This window comes from Ambystoma mexicanum, chromosome 4p (assembly GCF_040938575.1).
Source record: "Ambystoma mexicanum isolate Mex_15411 chromosome 4p, UKY_AmexF1_1, whole genome shotgun sequence".
In the NCBI taxonomy this organism is placed as follows: domain Eukaryota; kingdom Metazoa; phylum Chordata; class Amphibia; order Caudata; family Ambystomatidae; genus Ambystoma; species Ambystoma mexicanum.
In genome coordinates, this window is record NC_090927.1 from 1,054,331,449 (window position 1) to 1,054,355,630 (window position 24,182).

The 24,182-nt window shown below is 45.9% G+C and overlaps 1 protein-coding gene across 1 annotated transcript in view; it reads right to left on the reverse strand.

Annotated features, from left to right (window-relative positions):
- DCBLD1 (discoidin, CUB and LCCL domain containing 1) overlaps positions 1 to 24,182 on the reverse strand; it is a 369,800-nt gene that overhangs the window by 282,182 nt on the left and 63,436 nt on the right. The window contains exon 2 of the mRNA XM_069606627.1: positions 736 to 954. Within this exon, the coding sequence (XP_069462728.1) occupies positions 736 to 954 (219 nt within the window). The remainder of the gene's footprint in view (positions 1 to 735; positions 955 to 24,182) is intronic.

Here is a 24,182-nt window from a genome sequence, read left to right on the forward strand (position 1 = left end):
TTTTGGGGGTATGGACCCTTAGGTTACGGTTGAAGGGCTCACTGGGATGTAAAACCGCAACCCCCAATGGTTCCTTTCTCAGCGTGCAAGGGGCACCAAAGAGCAGTCCGAGCATAACACAACCTTACACAGGTGCTGTGCCAGAGGGGATCCCCTTGGTCTTTCCTCTGCCAGGACAAAGAACAGTGTCTCAGTAATCTGTCAGGTGATCGGGACTTCAATTGCCAATCACAAAAGGGACTTCGAGCCTCCCCTTTGCAATTGTAGGAAGTCAAAATCTGACCATTTGCAAAGTCTTGAAGCATATTATAGGCCGCTCTAGAAACAAAATTTACACCACCACAAAACACTGGGGAAAAATCCCTGTAACTTTCAAAGTGCATTGCAAGGTTAAAACACTGGCCGGCTATCAAACACTACTGTTTGGCATAGCTGCCGCGAGCAATGCCGCCCGACACCAAATCTAACGGAAATATACAAGTACGGTGCTACTGATCCAAATTGAACCTGGATACAAACTGCAATTCTACACCATACAATGTAAGTATAGTATAACCATAATCTAGACAAAGTAAAAAAGAAATAAAATACATGGAACGAACAAGGTATAGTAATAACATCAGCCAATGCTTGGGTTCTGACCAATTTTGTCTGTAAGAAAGCAAACATCGACTGCCTTAATTGCATCTATGCCAGCTCTCTTATTTGTTTCTTTGTCTAAATGAAAGTAATTACCAATTTCCAATTCCGATGAGCCTTTGAGGATTTTGAGATAGCTGGAGTCGCAATCGTGGGATTCAATGTCCAAGTCCCCAAATTTGATGTGTAGCCTTTTCCCCTCGGGTACTTGGATGTGCCTTTCACAGAAAGTGCCATTCGGGTACGTCCCGGGGTAGTTCTTGGAGGCTAGCGTGCCGCTGCCCTTAGTAGTCACCATGTGCCCACATCCATCGGCTGAAACAGAAGAGAAGGCCACATTGGTTGGAAATGGCACAAGGAAAAATCAAACAGAAGAAAAAAAGAACTAGAAACCATCTGGGAAAACATTTGGAACAAATCACGTTTTCATTGTTACTTTATGGAAAATTACATTTTTTTTATTTTTACAATAAAACTCCACCCACCATTTGTGGGGAAAAAACTGGGGGCAAAAACTAACAGTGAAATGATGCATTTATTTGAAGAACAGGGATGTCAATTTTCGAACAGAAATGATTTACAACATTTACAGATGTTGGAAGCATTCCCATGAATGGTGCCTGTACAATAGCACAAAGATGAGAACAAGTGGGGAGCCAGTTTATGAGGGCGTACGAAAATGGGACATCTACCAGGGACAAAACAAACCCAAAACAATATATGTATAGGAAAACAGGTGTTTACAAAGGTAAAATTAACTGAAGGGGGCAAGCGCCAACTAAACGCAAGAGAAACAATTGCAATATCCAGTAGAGCTGCAAACTAATACTCTATGGTAACACAGTAGACAAGAGAATGGGAAAGTTAGAGAAGATTGACAGTCTGTCAGAGTTGCCAAGCTTATAACCCAAATTACCTGTGGATTTGGGGCCGTCCCTACAGCCCAATCGTCTGAGTGCCTTGGGCATCTGGTCGTCAATATAGGCCTCATCCCCCTAGTGGAAATAGGGCAGGCGCGAGCCAACGGGGGTTGGGACAAGCCTTCTGTAACTGCATGGACTGAGATTCCGGTAAATCAAAGAACACTATACAGGGATGCATGTCCCATCATATGCGACTGGTGGGCATCTTGGAAGGAGTGCTCTTAAAGTAATAGTGCACTCAAAAATGTGATCGTCTTAAAAAGATAGACAATAATAAAAAACATTAAAACATCTTTTTAAAGAAAGTTCCTATGTTTAATTTTATCAAAAATAATGTTTAAACCACTTTCATTTCAAGCACTAGGAGGCATCCATTTGTGTGTTCTTCTCTGCCTTTGCGGCAATAATGAAGCAAAAGCCACCTGCGGGTAGCTTTTATTACAGCGTTGCAACTATCGCGTGCTGTCACAGCACCCTACTCCCAGTATAGGGCCCGGGCTCCCCACCTGCTCCCATCAGTCTCTGGGCTCCATCAGACTCCTAACCCAGTCCCGTGTCTCCCCCCTGCTCCCACCACTTTTCCATGGCTCCCCCATCCTGCCCTCACCACAGTCCCTGCTCTCGGCCCACCACGCTCCCAGCACAGTCCCAGGGCCAGTGGTAGCGGATGAATTTTAGGTGGAGGAGCAGAATTGTTTCGCCCAGATATACCACAGCAACAGAGCATAGCAAGGGAGCCCGAGCCAATCAAAGGGGGTTCTCCAACAGCAAATTTGATATAAAACGTTAAAATGTTGCATTTTAGAGCATACTTAAATATTTTAGCGTACATTTTTTACTGGACATCTATATTCGATGTCCAGTAAAGAAAGACCATCCCTGTCCCCTGGGCTCCATTGCACCTGAGAAGGAGAGCTGATTTTGGCAGGTGGGTGGTGGCATTATGCAACCAAGGCATTTGTTGTACAACTCCTCTGCCCCACTCGTCAAAATCAGCTCCACGGACCAACACAAACACATTAACACAGCAAGCACCATCATTCACATGAGCAGCCATCATCATACACTCTCAACACAAGCATACACGCAGCCATACACATAATGAAAAAATGAATGGACATTAAGTTCCCTTCTGCCCTGGTCCTGAGGTTTCTTCCTCAGCACTCTAGCTCCTGCATCATGAACAGGAATCTGGAAGCAAAAACGTCCTGGTTCCTGCACATGCGTGCAGGCGCCTGAGTGCGGGTGCTGAAATGCCCTGCTCCAGCCTGCCCTATCTGTATGTGCAAGGAGGATCAGGAGCTCCCCCTCGCACATATAGACATGCAGTTCCCCAGCCAGCATTTCCAATGAGCTATACAAGGCTGGCGAAGCAAAGCGCCCCAAGACTTGCTTGGCTCATTGAGCATGTGTTGGGCAACTGAACTGCCAAATGGAAACAGTGTTTCTCTTTGAATGTTCAGCCAGCCCACGAGCACTCCCTTTGCTGGAAAAAGCAGCTTAGAGAGCCAACTGACTCCCTGGCTCCTCCATAATGGGCGAGGGGGCCACTGGTCAGATAGCACAGCGAGTAGAGCGCTCTGCATCTGTGCAGAGCCTGCTCACGCAGGTTCGAATCCCGGCAGGGCCAAACTCAGCCCTTCATCCTTCCGAGGTCGATAAATGAGCACCACACACTGTGGGTAATAATAAGCAGCGCTCAGATGCCTGAGGGTTCGTAGCACTACATAAATGCGAATTATTATTGTTATTCTGATGCCCCCTTACCCATAATGGATGAACTACACCTGCCTTGGACTCCCCAACCCAGATTCGATTTTTCTCGCTAAAAAAAATAAAATAATAAAATAAAATAAAAAAGCATATATTGTTTCTTTGACTTTTCAGGCCGGGGCCTCACGGCCACCCCGGGAATGCGGCCGTGGCCCCCTAGGGGTCGTGCACCACAGTTTGAATACCTCTGCCCTACAGGGAGAGTTGTTATTCCAGCACATTCTGGTGTTCTAGTAGGGATGGAGGGGGCAGAAAGTTTGATGTTGAAATGTGGTAATGTGACGGCCTGGTTTTCTCAATATCATTATTATAGTATTTATTGAGCGCGGCCCTAGCTTCCAGAAGCAACAGAACGCTTTTCAGAGGTAAAAGAACAGAAATAATGCGTGGAGTAGGATACCACTATCCAGGATAAGAGTTCCCCAAAAGAACCCCAGGTCACCACATTGCTAGGAATTTGACTGTATGGGTGATATTCATCACGTTATATTCTGTGGCCAAAATTAAGACGATCTCTGAAAGAGGAATGCTTCCTGCCTTTGGGGAACATGCTTATTTTCTTCTTCAAGGTTTATTTTAGGTAATGGGCACACAGTGATGATTAGAATATATACAAACTAATAAAGTAAATGCTTCTGTGATAGAATACAGTTTATAAAAAAGTGAAGAGAAATCAAAGTAAAGACGAGATTGGCAAAAATTAATGAACACAGTCTGAAAGGATAACAAGTGCATGAAATTTGCAAACCAAGAAAGACTAAATAATGCTAAAATTCTTAATGTTATGTTAACTTGCCTTCGTATAGCGCCTCCTGCCACAGTTCATAGCTTCAAAAGACTGTGCCTGTGAGACAGGCAAAGGAGGGGCATTACAGAAAATTCAGCAGTGGTATGGAGAAGCAACGTCGGGGAAATAGTTGGGCTGAGGGCAAGGAATAGACGAGAGGCAGGCAGGCATGAGAAGAATGTACAGGAGCTACATGTACAATTACACAGAATGGATCATGGGGCTGCACTGTATTCTATGGGGCGCAGCAAGAGGACAGATAGCTGGAGAGGAGGTGTTCCCTGCGCAATGGGGGTATGTCTGGAAATTACTCACTGCATGGTGATGTGGGGCATGCCGACGTCATGCACAAGAAAACACAGACGGCAAAGCCCTTGTGCTTACTTCCCCAGGTCCCCAACATTTGGGAGGGGTAATGTGTCAGAAATCAGAATTTGCAAAAGCTCCCTGAAAAGCAAGTACAACCACTAATTTTTGTTTTCCGACGACTCTAAGGGTCTAATTCACAGAAGCGTTTTAGAATGGCAAAACCCCATCAGAGAACGTTCTGGGAATTAGGCCCAATGCCCCTCTATGGCCATTCATTGAGCCTTCCACAGTGCCATGGTGCACAAAGTCAAGTAGGGAAAAGAAAGCGTGCAAAGCCCCATGAACAACCACATTCAACATAAGGGAAAGCTGGAAGGAAATATGGGCACATTTAGCCGAGGGTGGAAATTCGGAGCAGAAGCAAGATCCGGCCTTCCTCGAGGTTTCCAGAGTATTGCTAGGGCCTTCAAGGTAATGCTTATATTGGTGTGTGAGGCAGGAATCCTTATAGGCTGAGCGCTTATGGGAGATCATTTACATAATCCAGCCTTTGACTAGCCTTCTCACCCTGGGCTGGCAGGATGGCCTTTCGGGCATTGCCCCGTGGGCCAGCCTGAGCCTGCGTGCAAGTGCATTTGTATGTTCGAGTGTGCGCCCACAGCAACAGCAAAGCTATTCCGCGTGCTCTCCACTCACACGATGCCCAAACAGGTTCTCAGACATAGGGATGGGAAGGTACACGCACAATTCAGACAATTGGTGTACCTATCGCTGCTGGGGTCGATTTGTTGGCACAGCAACACGAAAATGTCAAAACTGCTGCTAAAGAAACAACCGAATTCCCCAGGCAGAAGACTATGACAGGTCGGCAAAATATGTGTGCAAGACTCGACAAATACCAGCTCTGTAGGCAGACCGCAGACTGCGGTACACAATTACAGCAGCCACTGCATGCGAACTCCGAGGAGAAGGTAAACTGACACAGGAGACACAGGCAGCCTCCCGCCTGGGAAGGACAGCGTGCTGCTCGGCGTGCTTAGTCATGGCTGGCTCATTTCCCTTGCATATCTGGATGTCTTACAAGGTCAACAGACAAACCGACAACACACGCCTCCATGGCCCAGGACTGACCTGTAAAATTAGAGCTTACACCTGGCCGAGTGACCTTACTATCACCAGCGTGCCCCCAAAAGCAGCCTCAGAACACGTGAATTTACCTCAGCAAGGAAAGGCCTGGGGGTGATGATGCAGCGTTATCTGGGGGCACCAATGTGTATGGTAGATCTACTGTCAGGTGCCCCCCGGCTCCCTCCAAGTCGCTGATATATGGCAAACGTGACCAGGGACGGCCCTAGGATGTGCGGGACCCTGGGTGGCAAAAGGTGTGGGGGGCTTTATTTGCATAGTGACAGGATTGATATTACAGAAATTATTATAGAATGTTCCACTGTATTTGCGTATTGAAGACTCAATCACATGAAGCTTGCACTAATGTTATGTACTGTATGTTGCTTTATGCTTTTGATGTCATTGTCAACTTAGTTAAAATGCGTAATAAAATGTTTGGTTGAAAAAAAAAAAAGGTATCATGGGAGGTTAAATTAAAACACGTTGCCCAGTAAGACAGGAGACAAGCTGTGACGTCCAGTATATGCATCATCATTTACCTATGGGGAAATAAAAATAAAAAACATTTTAAAAAAAACTTGTATTAAGTAGCACATTATGTGAGCTGAATACTTTATATAGACTTGTAATTTTGGCAGGTAAGAAATATTGAACAAAACTCTTCCCAGATGTAATTGGTAGCAATAGTGTTTGTAGAGGTCTTTTTTAAAATCAAGGACTGTGGAAGGGATTGCAAAAATAAGATCACTGTGACGTTTCCAAATTGTTTTTATTTTTATTGTTCAAACTAGCAATGGGTTTTTATTTCGGAAGCTACAGAAAGGGATTACTTTGGCTTTCAAAAGAAAAACTCCAAGCAGGTTCCAAGGAACACATGTCAGGCTAGGGCCCTGGGGCAAACAGGACAGGTTTTGTCTAATGCAGGATTGCCTTATAATGCAATAGAACCTTCTGACATGGGAGGTGTTGAGTCAGGGAAGTAAGCAATTTAGCAAGTCTTCTAATGGTCGCATAATTAACAGGGTTCAAGTCCTTAAAAATAAAAGTATGGGGGGGCTCAATAATATATGCAGAGTACATGGTGGGGGGCACAGGGTGTACTTGCACCCGTTCTCTTTACCAAGATCATTTAAATCACTCAATCTCCCTTCCTGCTGGGTTTAGGTTAGGTGACATGTTAGCATGTATCTTGTAAAATTAGCAAGTGCTGCTCACTTCAAAATTAGAAAGGAGCCTCATTAATGGACCACATGATCCTTGATTGGCGGGGATGGGCATACCACAGCAGGGGATCCTATAGCAGAATGCAGCAAAAACAGCCCAGCCGGTTAGGCGGCTGTTGCCGACATGTTACAGGTTAGATCTTCCTTTAAATAATACAGCTTTCCCCCCCACCCCCGATTCATGCTGCAAAATGTGCTGCAAAATGTGCTGCAAAATGTGTCTACCTGGTGATGGGTACAGCTCCATCACATTTGTAATGCGCCTAAACACAAGTGTTTCGAGGTGCAGCAAGGCAGGAAAGGGGGGCAGGGGAACAGGAAGGAGGAAAGTAGCGATCCTAATAGGCCGTGCGACATTCAGATTGTGCAAGTGCGGTAGAGAGAAGTGCATGGGGGAAGGGAGGTGGGGGGAAGTGCTCCACCGTGGGAGACCACCACAGGTGAGCTGCAGGGCCCCTCTACTCCAATCTTGCCACTTTGTGGCCATAATCATGTCCCCTTGCAGCCCCAGACCCCTCGTGTTGCTCTCTTCCCAGTACTCCCCGGCTTCCCCCTTCCCCTCCCCCCGGACCTCCCTCTTCCCGTGATTGGCTGACTGTCTGGTCTTAACTGAACCAACCAAGGCAGCCTCTGCCTGGCAGCTCTGAGGGTAAGGGCCCCAAGGCAAAAAGCAGCTCCTGCACTGGCGGCTCCAAGATGTGTCTGCCGGTGTCCGCAAAGGAAGCCAGCAGCCGAAAGACACCAACATAACTAAGTGTGGCATGGGTGGGGTGTAGAGCAATTACTCTACTCCAGAAAGCCATCACCACTCTACCTTTCCTTCCATAACATAGACTGCCAGAGACTTACACCCTGCATACTTGGAACGATTTGTTGCCACCAACCTAAATCCACTCTAGGGGAACTGTAAATGTTGCATTCCATTACATTACATACTAACATACTAGTTACACCTATAGAGAATGATCAAGATTAGCCTGCATCAAATTTAGACAGATTTAACAATGTTAGCATATGCCACACTTAAAGGTCATCCTTAACTTTAGCTTGCGTCGCATCTAGATAGAAATATGAATTGTTAGCATGTGCCACACTTAAATGAAACTGAGTGATGACAAGTGCCACACTTGGATGGAATAGTGAATGATAACAAACATCACACCTAAACACAATTGCAAGGACAGCAATGCCAACTAACCAATCCACTAACAACTTCAGCCCTCTGCATACACCTCTCAAACTCTAACCAAACATAACCACAAGCCTAACACAGCAATCCGCACAAACTTCACTACACTGCAACAACAAAACAAACCACACAGACTTGAACAGCACACAACGACTACAGACCATAAAACACCCCAAGCCCAGCCAACGGGCCCACTGGGCTGAGGCGGTCAACAGCACATCACTGCTCTCTTGCACTTTTCCAGCTTATTCCCACTAACTAAACCCCACCCCCCTTCTCCCCTTTTCAGAGCCGCCAGAGCGCCAGGGGACGGCTCCGGTGGTGATACTGCGCGGTACAAATATCCTTTAACATTAACAGGAGCAGTTTCGAAGACTCCATGAGAAGGAGAGTGCCAGGGAGGCCTGTTTTGTCCGAAACTGTCAGGGAAAAAATGCTGAATGCCGGTTTTCTGTGCTTTCGGCATGGGAAAAAATGAATTCCCATAATGTCGAACAAGGGGAGTGGTGGTTCCCCCCCACTTCCCTTGTTCCAAATTATGGGAATTCAGGGTTGCGTGGGTGTCCCTCGCTTCCATAACAAGGAAAGTGATGGAAAACAAAGGTAAAAAAAAAGATCTGGCAATGCAAAGTTTACACATCATGCTTTTCGGCCCAGTTTATTTCACATATCATTTCACGTAGATCCAAGGAGGCCAGGTGGACAAGGCAAGGGGGCGGGTCCACAACTAAGTGCAAGTTAAGGGGCTGGAGGACTAGAAGGGTGCAAGCCGATCAGCTAAGAGCGGTTGGGTGAGGCCTGTGAGGGCAAGTGCAGGAGAAGAGTTGGGAGGGGTTGGGAGGGGAGGGGAAGGGAATGAGTGCCTGCGAGACTCTGAAAGAGCTAAGCCACCAGTCAGGCGGGGGGGGGGCATTAGCAGGGGAGGATGACTGAGGTTTTGAGAAGCTCCCGAAACTTAAGGAGATCCGGCTCAAGTCTGAGAGGGGCAGGGAGGCCATTCCAGAGGGAGGGGCCTGCGGAAGAGCGATCTACCCCCAACTCTGCTTCGAAGAAAAGAAAATGATTTGCAGAGAGTTCGAGCTAGACAAGTAAAGGACTCTAGTCGGGAGGTCTTTAGGGAGAGTGAGTGGGTTATCGCGTGGTCCCAGGCCGCAGAAAGCCTTGTGGATTATGCACCTCATGAATCCCTGCCCTGTAGTGAAAAATCAAACGCTGCTGCCCATTAATATGCACAATAAGTGAACATATCTTAAAGTGAAATACACAAAATGTAGTTCAATTGACATTTCCCCTTTGAAGAAAGTGCACAAGACAAATTAGCATGTGCCTTTCAAAAAAGGTAATCAACTAGGAAAAACAATCAGAGGAGAATTTCCATATACTGTCCTGGTAAAATATACAAAGTACCCACCTTTTAGAACAATTTATAATGAAATATTCCATGGAAAACAAAATCCAAATAGGAGGCCAGTGCTTTAATCACACTTTTTGTGGTCTTCTCGGTAAGAGTCTTCACTGGAAACATGACAACCAAAGGTAAAATCATAGAAACCGAACGCTTGAGCAAGCAAAGCTTTTTAAAAATTATGTTTAATGCCAGCCTCAAAAACAACCTACAAGGCTTGTGTCTGCCCTCTGAAAAGTGGGTGGATGCTGTTTACCCACATGCATTCTCAACTTGTGACCTGAAAATCAGCACAGGGTGAGAACCAGAACCAAAGTCTCAGGACTGTAACGTGACCCTCATGTTTGGCTTTCAACAAAACTGTTTAACGAGAACTTGAAAAGTACACAAATCATAGTAAAGTACTCTCGCAAATATATAAATCCGTATAGAAATATGCTGGGCAAAAAGTGTACAGTTGTGGGATTATTACTCCAAAATGTTATGGAAGACCACAGATACCAGAATGAAATTCAGCAGAAGGCAAAAAATGGCTTGTGGATTGTTAAAATGTACTTTCAAGACTTAGACTCATAACAACGAGGTAATTTGTGAAAAGGATGCCCATTTGTGCGTCAATGTTTGACAAAGGCGTGCTTTATATATATATATATATATATATATATATAATGTGAGGAAAATGTTCCATTCAGCCTACAATAAACACCATTTGGTCTGTTAAATATGAATATGTGAAAATAAGGCAGATCGTTTGAAATTGCTTTGTGTGATATATTTAAATTGTCCTGGTGAAGGGCATCGATTTTAGGCAGCTAACTGGTGCTTTGTGTGTGCTTTCAAAATAAAAATGCATCTTTGCCGTTCTTAACACGGACGGACACATGTATTGTCCAAAACAATGGTCTCTTAAAATGGGCTATCAAATAATTCCCACTTTAAACGCTCTGCTTGAAGAAAGAAAGTGGTAAGCAGTACATCGGGGCCCAAAGAGGGGGTTATTTGTCTCAAGAGCGTTGCAGCAGGAGGTTGAGATCGTGACATAACAGCCCCTCTATAAAGCAATATGCTGGAGGAAGGCAGCTGGTGCCCGCACGGCCTTTTGACCTCGGGGCCCCGAGTAGCTGCACAGACTGCCCATCCCTCGGCCCGGCCCTGAACAGGACATTGGGGTGGGCTTTAATATCCTCTGGCAATGAGTCATTGTCCAGGCGGAAATGGCCCGAGTGAAGGGAGGGCTTAGAATGTAGAGCACATTCCACAAGGCTAACATTTGGTCCCATCACTGGGGACATTTTTTTTTTTGAAAAACAAGAAAAGAAAAACAAATTGTTAGGCAGAAGTTGCAAGTGTTCTTGGCATCTGTGAGGTAAGGTAGACGGCGCAATAGTACCCGAGGATGATCTGCCCGCAGGACGTTGGAAGCTTTCCCTCTCGCCCCCGGTAAGAGCAACCGCTCTGAGAAGTAGTGCCGGCCAGAGTAGTACTGTGTTAGGGGGACGGAGCATGGGGGGGAAAAGGTAATGGAGCCCAGGGCAGAAAAAATGGCACCTGGAAGGCCCCAGCCATTGAACAGTGGCTTGTCCCAGCAGATAATGCTCGCATTCTATACATCCTGACACAGGGTGCCAATTCAAAATATTTCACTAGGGCCCTCCACAATGACAGGAGAGTAGCACCAAAAAAAACATGCAAGGGGGGGAATGATATTAAAAAGGAGGGCGGATAAAGGAGCCAGAAAAGGAGCAAAAAGCAAAGAGAATGACAGAAAGAGAAATCAAGTGAAAGAAAGAAAAAGGAGTTGCTACGGAGCATTGCGCCACCAACGTTGATCTAAAAGGAATCCAACAAGCATGCCAAAAAAAACTCGCTGATGCCATCGGAGAGATTGACTATTAAAATGCGTTGCTTGACTTTAAATAGTTGGCATGGACTCGAGGACTTTACTTTAAAAAAGGAGTCTGGTAAGGAGTCGTTACTAGTGCTGAGCGTTCCAAGTGGCCATTCTGGTGCAGAGTATTTGGAAGGCCCTACATGCAATCCTGGGATAGTTTGGTGTAAGGACGAGTCCCTTGAGTCAAGATGCATTGAAAAAAGCGAAATGCTTCAAGGGAAAGTCCAAACAGTGCTGACAGCTTATTGAAATATAAACATTCGTGTTGTGAAAAAAGGAGATAAAAAGGTACCTGCAATCCCTTTGCCTGATTTCAAAGAAGTAAAGAAAGTGCAACCCCAAGGCAACATGTTTGCAGCCAATACAGCGTTGGCGGTACATTTTTTGAATGAAGGTGCGTTTCTTTTGGTGAGAGGCAACATCAGACCCCCAGGGAGGTTCTAGGTCTACTGGGTTATCAAAAGGATGTGGGTGAAGTTACGAGAGAAGATGGATCATAGTGATCATCAACTCCTTGCGGCAACAGTAAGGCCAGTCCTAACTGGGACTCACCCTGATGCCTGGAATACAACTTCAGAATATGGTTATTGTGGCACCGTGTTTGAAGGAGCCCCAGTAGCTGGCAAATGCTTTGGGAGTGGACTGTATTTAGAAACTCTGGATGGAAGAGGCAATCTCCTTAACAAAACCCGCCTTTGGAGACCCTTCCACACCATCTATCCTGACCATTGACAGTCGCTAAATCTGCAAGGAAGCACAGGGTCAATTGTAAGCCACCAGGTGCACCCAGGGTGAGCTGGGCCCGATTTCTAGAAGCATCCTGGGGGATCTAGGGTGCTGGATGGAAAGCATTAAGGGCAAACTAAGGTGAGCTTGCCTAGGCCTACACCCAGGCCTACACCCCAGGTGAGGAGCACTTGCATAACAGTGGGGCATAGGGAGGAGTGGGTGGGGTTTCCCCTGTGGAGGCAAACCGATCCATCAATGACAATGTTGGTCAATTTGCTGAAACACCTCTCGGAAGGAGGTCTTGCGCTAAGAAGCAGGATCAATTTTGCTGTAGCTGAGGGAATAAGGACTTCAAATAATCTCCTAAAATTGCTGTGACCTGGACACGAGGGAGGCCAAACTACAAGCACTGGTGAAGACCAGATCATACCAGAATGCTTGGATCACTGCATTACTAAAAAAACAGGTTTATGTCCGGATATGCCGGCTAACTACCACCCTATCACAAACACACCATTTCCCTCCTAAAAATTCTTGACTGGGTAGCTCATTTCCAAATCAATTTATTTGAACGAACGTGGGATTTTAAATCAGGCAGTCAGGTTTTAGACATGGGACAGACGGTGCAGCTTGATTTCAAATCGAAATTGTTCCAGATTAGGGATAAAGGGCAGACTGTCCTACACATGTTGCTGGAACCGTCTGCAGCTTTTGTCCTGGTTGACCACACTGTGTTGGTCACCAGGTTAAATGCTGCACTCTCTAATACCTCGTTCTTAAGTAATAGATGGTGTCATGTATGTAGCAAGCAGGCTAAAGCGCAAACAGCACTACTGGTGTACGGCGCGGCACAAGGAGCGTGTTTATCTCCATCATTGTATAATGCTTTCACAGTTCCATATTTTTGATCTTTTTGAGAAAAATAAAGGTAGGATTCAAGAATTGCACAGATGACACTCAATGTGTCATCCCGCCATCTGGGAATCATTAAGAGGATAAAAGAACAGTTAAGATCTATGATCCGATACATATCTGGATGGCGGTACATAGCCTCGCACTTCATAAGGAAAAGAGAGGAGACTGGACAAATACTAAAATCATTTTTTGATGGCAGGGCAGAATATTGAGACTAAAAGAAAAGGTGAAGACATTGGGGATTGTACTAGATCAAAATATGAATACGAGGGCTCATGTAATGAGCCTAGTGTCCTCATCTGCGTACTACAACTGTTGGTGCAACTTCACCCATATATATCAGAAGTGAATTGCGAAACAGTGGCTAGGGCAATGATGGGATTGAAAATCGACTACTGCAGTAGTCTACTGGTGGAGATAGCCAAATCTAATCTAAATCGCCCGCAAACCACTCAAAATGAGGTGGGCAGGGTCATTATGGGTCTAAGAAAGATCACGTCTTGAATGCTAGACGCGACCTACGTTGGCTCCCCATTGAGTATTCACTTTCGTCTTCTCACGATTACCCATAAATGTCTAGCTGGTGTGGGCCCTTGCTATCCAAGTGCAGTTGTAAAGAAAAGAAACAGTTGAGGGCATCAAGATCTAATGGTACCCATCAGCTGAACATGCTGGCCTGTAAATTGACTCAGGTACTGAAAGGAGCTTTCCTTCGTGCTGCTTCTAAGCCATGGAAGGCTCTCCCGCCTGAGCCAAGAGAACTGAAATCAATGGCCAACTTGAGAAAACAATTGAAAACTCCGTTTGTATAGGAAACAGTGCGTTTTGCCCGAGGTTTATGGCAGAACGCTGGATTATGTGGATCACTGAGGGAGGATAGGTCAGCGGCAACATGCTCACCTTGGAAGCAAGACAACACAAAGAAACAGGTTCGATCCCCGGGTCTGCGCTTAGAAACCTCTGGGTATTTAAGCGTGTTATAAATATGCAACTAAGACAAACTATGCAACTAAAAACAAAGAATTCCTGCAACAGCGCCTTGATGCCTGCAGGCTGTGTGAGCGCTTTAAAAATGCAAATAAATATATTCATGAGCTTTTTGTTGCGCCCTCAAGCCTCTGGGTCATATGGTGCGCATTAGAAATATAATAAAGCCAGTAGGTTTTGACTCTTGTATCAAGAGCTGACCAGTCTTCCGATGCTCTCTAGACTGAATAACCCCTCCCTGGTACCCTCCAGGCAATTTCCACCCCTCCTTTCCAACCCCCCCCCCCCCCGTCATTTGCTCAAATCGCCTGTGCAGTTAATGAATTTGCTTCGCATCCATTTTTTAAAAATAATTTAGCAGATGCTACTGAACCGCGAGTCATGCCAAGCCCTGGTTTTCACAGAGCCCAATAGCCATTAGACTTCTATATGGCTGAGCAAACGTTTACAAGTAATCGTTTTTATTTTATATCGTTAAATGGTTTAGAAACCTTACACAATACATGCATCCAACCATTATCACACAATATCAAGACATTACAAAAGGATCAAATCCACACCAAATTAATTTAGACAGCTTTACATTCTATTTAAATTAGTATCCCATTATAAGAGTATATATATATATATATATATATATATATATATATATATATATATATATATATATATTGATCACTTTCAAAGGCTAAATAGAGCGATTTTTGTATTGCCCACCAACCTCACACGTCCTTATTAAATGTGGGATAATCGAAGACAAACTGTTTTAGCCAGCGATGTCAAAAGCCAGTAAGTGACCTCACATTCAAATACAAGATGTTTCCTGGTTTCAGGGACAAGAGATTTACTAAATTGACAAATTCTATCTGGTCGGGGAGTGCCTCTGCTGGGCCCCATAGCATCAACTACACAAAATATTAAAACCAAAAACGCATAAACACTGTACGGCCCTTCCCATCAGGAAAGAGATCAGACCCTACATGAGAGGGTAACGTATTGTGCTTCCTTATTCTCGATTTGCAATGGTTGTATACCTTGTAGTCCCTTTAACATACCATGCTTTTTAGCCCAATGCACAAAGATTAGGATTTAACACGAATTCCGGAAAAGCGGATTTATTTTCAGCTAAATGATTAGAACATTCTAAATTAAGTTGATCAAGCTCGAGCGAGTCGTCCCGAAACATATTTCTCATAGGTCTACAAAAAGGATTTGGAAGATTTAGTATTTTACTAAATAGCATAATTTTTTATAAATAATTATGGAATGTAACGATTGCAAGCCCAGTTCCACACAACTGGAGTGATAGCAGGCAAGATGGACGATGTAGTGTTTTCCTCCATAAAATACCTTCCAATTTATCAAAGACTTGTGACTACAGTGTTATTTGTGACTTCCAACCCATGTGTTCATGTCGGGATGATCTTCCCCCTTATAGACTTTGATAAGAGGACGCATGGAAAAAAGCACATTACAGCCGTAAGCCTGGATACACCAGATTCTTCGACATTTCCAGGTGTTTTTTTTTTAAATATAGAATCCAAGTATGTTTTACTACTTTCCTATCATGCTTACATACCATAGCAGAAGGTTTACTGCTATTAATCAATGGGTCGTTTTCGCTCATACGCTTCTAGGCTACATGAAGACCGCGGCAGCCCAATTGGGGTCCGATCAGAGAGCATGGTGGGCATCAGCAAAGGCCAAAGACCCCACTGAAAGGCATCCAATCCTAGGCAGAAAGTGAAGGCATAATACGTGAGATGGTTAACTAAGTCAGACAGGTAAGGGTTAAAAGAGTAGGGTGCCAGCACACACCCCTGCCTCACATCTCACAGGGGCTCAATTTCTTCAGTTATAGCACCAGTCATGTAGATGCACATCTGCACCATAGGAATCCCTTCAGGACAGATGTTGGTGCTCTCCTTCAGAGGGTCCTAATGTGATTTTGCCTTGGCTTGGACAATACCATGCACCACCTCCCGTTGAATAGTTTTTATTTTGATGGCCGTTATAAAACAAGGCTCCCAGTTTCATAGTATTTATTTTTCCTACATTTACATCTGTATTTGTCCATATTTATTTTCTTATTGTACCTGCATTATTTTTTGCTTTTAAAAATGTTTAAACTAGTACTTCACATTTATTCTAATGAAACATTGATCTAGTCGCTTCAATGCCGTTATGTGGCATGCACACAGCAGCGCAAGGCAAATTCCCTTCTCCCCTTTAACACAACGGTTATTTATGTACAATCTGCATTAGCCTGAAATGCACTATTGACGGCAAATGTTGATAAACAAGAGGCCTACTTTTCCATTCGTTTCAGTTTTTATAACTGGAGACATGAACCAGAGAAACATCCGGTCTGTTTTCACGCGTGTAAAATAAAAATTCTCTTTTTTTTAACTGAAAAAAAAAAGGATCCTTATTTACAAAGCACAAATATATGTCATATTTCAGCCACTTTGTGTCGCAGTGTCGGCTCAGTAGTAGGTTGTGTCGGCCGAGATGTCTCTTCCACCGCAAATTGTGGATGTGCCCAAAAATGTGCTTCTTTAGAAGACTCAAAAATGTAGGTGTCCAATCTTCCAAGTGTTGCGAAGTGAATTGCACACATTTTTGCCAGTGGGTGGACTAGGTTACTAGCTTTTACTCTATGGGTCATGTGCCGCATCTCACCATGGGGGAGCCATCCCCCTTTGAGGTTAGGGAGCCGAGACCACTATGCAAGACCCTCCCTAGGAGTAACTCCCCTCTTGGGGACAAGAACTCCCATTCCAGGGCGGAACGCCTAGTTATAACCACCTTGTCTGCATATATGGTTATGGAAAAGACTTTAAAATGTCCTACGACGACTATTTTCCACAAAGCTTCTTCTATTGGCTACAGGTAATGCTGAACACAGCCTGATGCCATGCTCATCGAAGGATACCATTCCATATATTCCCGTGGCATGTATAAGAGAATGGATTGTATACAATAGAGACTCCTACAGAGGGGAGACTCCTGCTCCCTCTGTAGAACAGCTGCGCAGATGAAAGCTTCTCCCTCATCGATGTCCTGGAATGGGTAAGACCTATGCTGGGCCACAGAGCCAGTGGCAGCACAGAGGGCAAGCGGAACGCCTGAAGGTTGACGTTCTACATGACTGAAGAGCTGAGATCGGAGAAGAGGTTGAGATGGAAATACACTGTCTCGTCAGGTGGCACAACAATGAAGGAGTTGTGGTGGGCCAGTAGGCCAGTAACTGATGACGAGACAGATCGTATGAGGGAGCCCGGGTCCCCTAGCTCCACACAGGTCAGACCATAGCTACCAAGATAAATAGCCACAGGGAAAACTGACAAGGTTACAGGAGCCTAAGAAACGAGAAGGAGAGCGTACCACTGAGAGGTATGAACACATTGAGCAAAAGCTACAAAAGTCGAAGAGGCTACAGGAGCCTGAAAAACTAGACTAAGCATACCACTACGTGAATTAGGGCTGTAAAAGCTAGTAAGGTTACGCAAGCCTGAGAAACCAGACTGTACGAATACTCTATGTACGGGGAAAAGAAAGACTAACACTTTGAATTAGGGTTGAGAAAGCCACAGAAGTTATAAAAGTCTACCAGGGTGGACAACTGCCCTATATGAAATAACTTGGGTGAAAGAAAAAACAGCCTGTTTCGGATTACAGAACTTTGGGAGAGTCCTAATGCCTCAAAGGTCGAAGTGCTTTTCTGTCAAAGCAATGCTGGAGGAATGGAAATGTTCACAGCTAGAGACAATTTTCTTTGTAAAAAGGAGAGAGTGAAACCCATAACTTGATACAAAGACTGGGGAGAATACCCTGCTGTGAAAAAAACTTTGAAGATTGAGAACAAGTCAAGTGTAATTTCGGCCAGGTTGAATCCCTGCTGGGGCCATTGTAAAAGCCCCCCTTTTCCCTTTTAGTTAGGGGTTTTCTAAAGTACTAGGTCTAGTTAGTTGGATTGGATTTGGACCGAAGAAAACTTGCACCCTTAGCTTTTGTTTTGCTAGGTAGGGAACATCCCTCACAGTGATCGGGCTAGTTAGGCATTTTGGTTCTTTTATTTTAATAACGCTCATTGAATATGATGCCCAATCATCCAAGTCCTCCTCCTGATTCAACAGACATCAACAGAATCTTCAAAAACTGTCTGCATGACTCATCCGTCACCTAGACGAAGGGAGTGCATGACCCTGGAACTAGCGTCATTGAACTGGCTTCAACTCACACTGGATCACCTTGAAAGATCAATGCAATGCTCACTCTCATTTAAGGTTAACCCCACACTTCGGGTACATGAAATAGAACACTGCTTGTCCTCACGAACGCTGCACTATTCCCGCACACAACTTCTACGCTCTCACACCCACGATGAAGACAAAACGGGTGGCAGATTATTGCACAATTTCATAATTTCTGCTGCAACACCCTTAGTCAGAAGGAAGACCGCCTATCCTTATGGAAACCCTTTCCAGCTTAATGCAGTACAATAAAACAGGCAGTGTCTAGGTGGTCAGCAGGTTAGTGATAGAAAGCAAGTGTCTGGCAAAGTCATTCTTCAGAAAGCCAATTAGAACTATAACATGCACCAGTACCAGGTGGGGGATGCAGACTAATCAGGTTGCTTGGAATTTAATCAGGTTTATAAGAACTGGGGCCCTCTGCCTTTTCCTCTGGGTCCCTGGAGCAGACTAGGCTCCAGGGACAGAAAGTGCACTTCTGAGCACGCTTGATGACTCGTTCTCCAATCTTGATTCCAACTCTTCTTCCGTTCTCATCTTTCTTGATCTTTCTGCTGCCTTTAATCCGGTCAATTATATTACCCTTATAAACCTGGTTCTGGACTGGTTGTCCTCCTTCTCGGACTGACCTTCCCAGGTTCAAGTGGGCCCTTTTCTCCCCTACATCTCACTTCACCTGTGGTGTCCCACAGGGCTCCATCCTCACCCCCTAGCTTTTCAACATCTACCTTGCCACTCTAGCCCATTTGAGCTCCGCCTGCTCTTCTAATTTCCATTGTTATGCGGATGGCACGCAGCCCTCCTTCAAGCTTGCCTCTGTGGGATGTTTTTACCCATGCATACACGCCCTACCATAAAACTGTGCAGTACTGGCATGGAAAACATCATGATGGCCAGAACTCCCCAGAGAGTGCACAGGGAAAACATGAAGAATAGGCTGCCACCCCTTTTTGCCTATGTTGTGAGCACAGGAGGGCACTGCCTAAAAGCACCATTGGGCTACACACACAGTAGCCTGAAATCATTGGGAATGGCAATGCTGATTGCCAAAAAAGCAACTCAGAACTGTGGGGAATTCATTTTCTTAATCACAAAAATGGTTGCATTACCAGTACTCACCACTATCAGAACGCCAGCGTTTTAAACCACCAGACTTTTTTGTAAAACTGAACAAATGAAACAAAACCAGATCAAGGAAAGACTTGCTGAGAGGTGGATACAATGTAAAACTATATTCTGAAATGACTTGAAGGAAGTAATTATTTAATGTATATGTAAAAATTGTAAGTGATTTAAACTGGGAACAAAAAGTGACATTTAGCTGAAACCTGGCTTAATGAAACTGGATTCTGCCTGACAACTACCCCCGACAGGAGTTGAAACCTGCTCAGCCACTCTTCCCCTTGTCAAAAGGAGTTGTCACCTCTCTGATTAGATTAGGGATGGAGCAGCTGGGGACTACAGGGAGTTGAACAAAGGCCTGTCCTGGACTCAGGCAAATGTTATATTGGGGGCGTCGTAAAATAGCTTCCTCTTGGGAGAAACTGGGGGGCAGCTGTGCCTCTGAACAAGCTGGCTTGGGGGAAGTGGATAAACCAGTTATTCCACCCTGTGATGGGGGAAGCCACACCCCTTTTTGACCAGGGCATAATTTTAAAAAGATAGATAACTCATAGTGCGGACTTGTCAGAATTATATAAGTAATATCATTATTTTTGTGATTTTTCTGTAAACATTTTGAGAGGCGTTAGGACCCTGTGGTGTATTCTGGGGGGTTGCTAGCGGAAAATAGGGTCTCACTCCAAATGTATGCATGTTAAAAATCTGACACTTTATCATCTGTAACCCATATCCCTGGTGCACATTTGTGTAAAATCTGGAAAGGTTTAGAGGTTATCTGGATGAAAAGGGGAGAATTCTATCATCAGTGGACACGACATCGTACAAAGACAGGGATCGGGTGGTTTGGTGCTACAGAAAATATGTTAACTGGAATATTTGAAAAATGGTGCATAGATAAAATATGTATTTGGGTCAGAAATAGATTTGTGTGCAATCTGACAAGGGGAGGTTCCTCTGACGATAAAACCTACAGCATCACTCTGACTCACATTTCCTTCCCCCAATCAAGGGAGAGAGGAGGAATTGGCCAATGATAAGTGAGAGGAGCAGGTTTAGTTATGACCAACGCACACGCCCACTTTCCAAAACACATAAAAAGAGACTGCTGGGACAGATAGAGACATTCAATTCCATTTGCTGCAGAGCATGCTGGCCGACGACTTCACATCCAGAGATCCAGACTTCAAATCCATCAATCTCCAGAACCTGTGGCAGAAATTAACTCCAGAATTTGTAGCAGAGAGGCCTGAATCCACCAGCTGAATCCTCTTCAGCAGGCCTCAAAACTAACCAAACTATTCAACAGCCGGGCGAGCTGTTTGAAGTTTTGCAGAGAATGTTTGCAAGAACCTGTAGCAGTACCCAGAAAGCAGTGTTACATCCAGAATCCAGAGAGGCTAGACCAGCAGAGCAGAGCTGACCCAGATCGCTGTGAGAAGAACCGGTGCCTGATTGACCCGCCGAGCAGACAGAACCGCAGCCTGACGTGTTGACCAGATCCGTGACGAGGCCTAGTTCAAATTTATATTGTGAGTACCTAGCAGAACTGTGCTGAACCAATCTCTTAGTTAAAATAATCTAATCCAAACTATTTTAACCTAAGTAGAACTGCCTCCTAGAAATCGTGTCATCTGTCATTTTTAAAGCTGCACAACTGTCACCTGTCAATTCTGCAGCTGCAAGCTGTCACCTGTCATTTTGAGTTTACTTTAAATCCGAAAAACTACCCTTATTTAATCGTCCGTATCCGTTTGGGCTAGGAACGAGATTTTTCTCTTCTTCCTTCCCTCTCCCCCTCCCCCGATGTTGTCGCTGTCTGCTGCATGGACTGGCTGCCTGGTTCCTACTGGTTCATACATGGCACCAGGCCCTACTTGCCCAGGCCACCCCAGCACTTCAGTCTCCCTGACCCCTAATCTGCACTTGCCCAACCAGGCTCCCTGCCCCACACTAACCTGGCTGGCCCTGCATCCCTATTGAGCCCATCCAGCCCAGTCCTTGCACTTCGCATGTGGCCCTTCATTCCCCTGCACTCTCTGCATTACCCTGGCACTTGTCCACCTGGCCTCCCCTTAGCACTTGCCTTTCCCGCCAGACCGGCACTCTTCCCCCGCCCACCTCCCACCACCCCACACACCTGCACTTCATCACTGCACTTGAATGATCCGAATGACAAGGCCCAAGAGGACAGTTTTTCGTTATTCTCCATATGTTCGCCCCCTCCACCCCCCGTTGTGCCTTGAAACAAATTGTGCATATTATAAATACCCAACAAATAAGCAGACAGACAGCGGGCCGCTCCTTCCTTCCTCTTCCTCCGCCTCCTCCTCTACTACTTCTGAAGCGGATGCCAAGGGAAAGTACCTGGACAGGGAGGATGTGGAGGCTGTCTTGGCACAGATGTGGGACGGCATGGGGTTTTCCAAAGGCACAGTGTAGTAACTATAGTGTTACCTTATCTCGTGCTAGTACACGTGCGTTCTATTGTTAGAGTGTTGGTGTGGTGAATGACGAGTGTGGAGTTCGGGACTTGACGGTTGGGGAGTTTGCCTGCCGGGTGGGACTGCCAGTGTCTCTTAGTGTGTCCTTACCAGACTATCCGTGAGGCATAACATGAGAGAGAATAAAGACACGTTACAACTTACCTGACTGCCACCTTCGTTATTCCACTGGCGACGAGGTTCGGGGCTGCTGCGGAGGGAGCAGCCGACAAGAAGGGGACACTGCCCTCCAACCTGACGTCCCACCCGGCGGGGCACCGGGCCATTGAGGAGGACTGTGATAGTCCGTGTCGTCTCCAGGTGGAGACGGTTTCGGCTCGGGCATAAATAGTGCGGCGTCGAGCTGCAGAATTTGAGCGAACAGTTGTCAAAGGAGCCGTCTGGAAAGCTCTGGTGGTTGGAAGTGGGGGAGTGTACCTCTCAGCCCAGAGCCGGTGTGTCACGGTCAAGCGGGCTGTTTGAAGAGCTCTGGTTGACTGCAGCGGGGGGAGCCCACCCCTGGAGCCAGAGGGTCGAACATCGGGGCAACTGCCTGGAGTGCTCCGGTGGTCCGTAGCGGGGAGTTTACTCCTGGGTTCGGAGCCGGAATGCCATGGTCCGTTAGCACCGACTGTAAACACAGTGTCCCAGGTATTTACGGGGCTCGGGTGCAGTGGCGGTGAAGTGGCCTTCTGTTGGTTCGCAGAGATTGTCTGTGTGGCAGGCAGCAGTGAACTCTGAAGCGACCGCCCTGCCTAATACTGCCCGGCGCCGTAGGCCGAAGCGGTGAGCGGCTGCGGTATATTTTGTCAATTCCTGGTCGTTGTTTGTGGTCCAGCAGGTGGCGCTGTGGTGCATGGCCGTTGATTGGAGTTCTGACAGTTCTAGTGGATGTTTGTCCTGTTTCTATTCGGCTTGTTTTGGATGAGCGTTTTCTAGTCTTTGCTGAACGTTTTGGTGTCATCATGGCGAACCAGCAGGTCAAGTGCACACTTGAGGAGTGCTCGCTGGAGGGGGCCTGTAGCGCTGGTGCTCCGGAGTCAGTTGGGGTTTCCAGGGTCATTTGTAGTGGACGGCCATGGCAAGTACTGTGTTCTTTCTAAAAAGAAATGTGACCGGTCCTGTGCGTCATGTGGATTGCAGGATTGTCAACTTGGGGAATATTGTGACAGATGTGCCTCATTTCTGTCCATTTTGGAAGAATTTGATCCAGACCTGCTTGAATTTTATGTGAGGATGAACCGACTCACGTTGAGTGAGGATTAATGGTTGTGTTGTGTTGAGGCCTGTATGAGTGGTGAGGGTTTGTGTAGTGATGGTGTTGTGGCCTCTGTTGTAATTTGTTTTTGTTTGGGCCTGTATGGTTTGAGAGACTTTGTTGTATGTGTTGTATGTGTTGTGGCCAAGTCATGTGTGTGCTATTGTTTTGCTCCTTAACTTGGATGTTTACATTGCAGGGGGGGGGGCGGTTTTGGGGTCCGTGTCTGATCCTGTAATCCCTTTTCTGTAATGCGTTTTGCATATTTCCTTTGCAGGGGTGGGCTAATGTTTCCAGAACTATGGACTGGTATGGACTTGGGACAGTTCATGTAATGGTTTAATTCATGTTTTTCCTTGCCGGGGAGGGCCGAGTTCTCACGAAATGGGATTTATGGACTTTTGGGCAATGCACTTCATGTGAATGCATGATCTGGTTAAGTGAATTTATGGACTTGGAGAATGCACGTCATGTGGATGCACGATGTGGTTAAGTGCATTTGAGTTTGGAGGTACGCGTGTATGTACTTCTGGTGTGAGTTTCATGCCAATAAATTTATTGGGTAGTGCCCTGTGTGTATATGGTGGGTAGCCGGGTGTGCGCAGTGCGGGGCAGTCATATTGAGGGGGTTTAGTGATATCAATTGTGTGCCAGGGTTTACAATTGAGTAGTGCTGGTGGCAGTGGCCTGGGGCCATGGTGGGAGTGGTGTCGCATCAGTGGGATGCGTGTGCTGGTGGCAGTGGGCTCGGGCCATGTAGAGAGTGGTGTTGCATCAGTTGATGCGTGTGCTGTCGGCAGTGGCCTGGGGCCATGCGGGAGTTTATGGTGCATTAGTAGAAGAGATCTGTGGTTGTTAGTTCTCCTACGGGGGACCAGTTTGGGTTCTATACTTCCCCTTTGGGCATCCCAGGTTTTAGTTTGTGCCTCTTGTCGGTCGTGGATGGCCCGGTGGGTCCATGTACCACTGGGTTAGTGCTCCAACGTGGCAGGCTGGAGGCCCTGGGGGGCAGCCTGGGGTGGAAGGAGTAATGTGCACTGAAGGGTAGGTTGGTTAGTGTGAGAGTTAGGATTTGTCAGGTGTGGCAGGCCTGAGCCCCGAGGAGCAGCTCGAGGCCTGGTGGTAGTTCCTTTTGTTGCTGTGTTCTTGAGGGTTTTAGGTCCCGTTG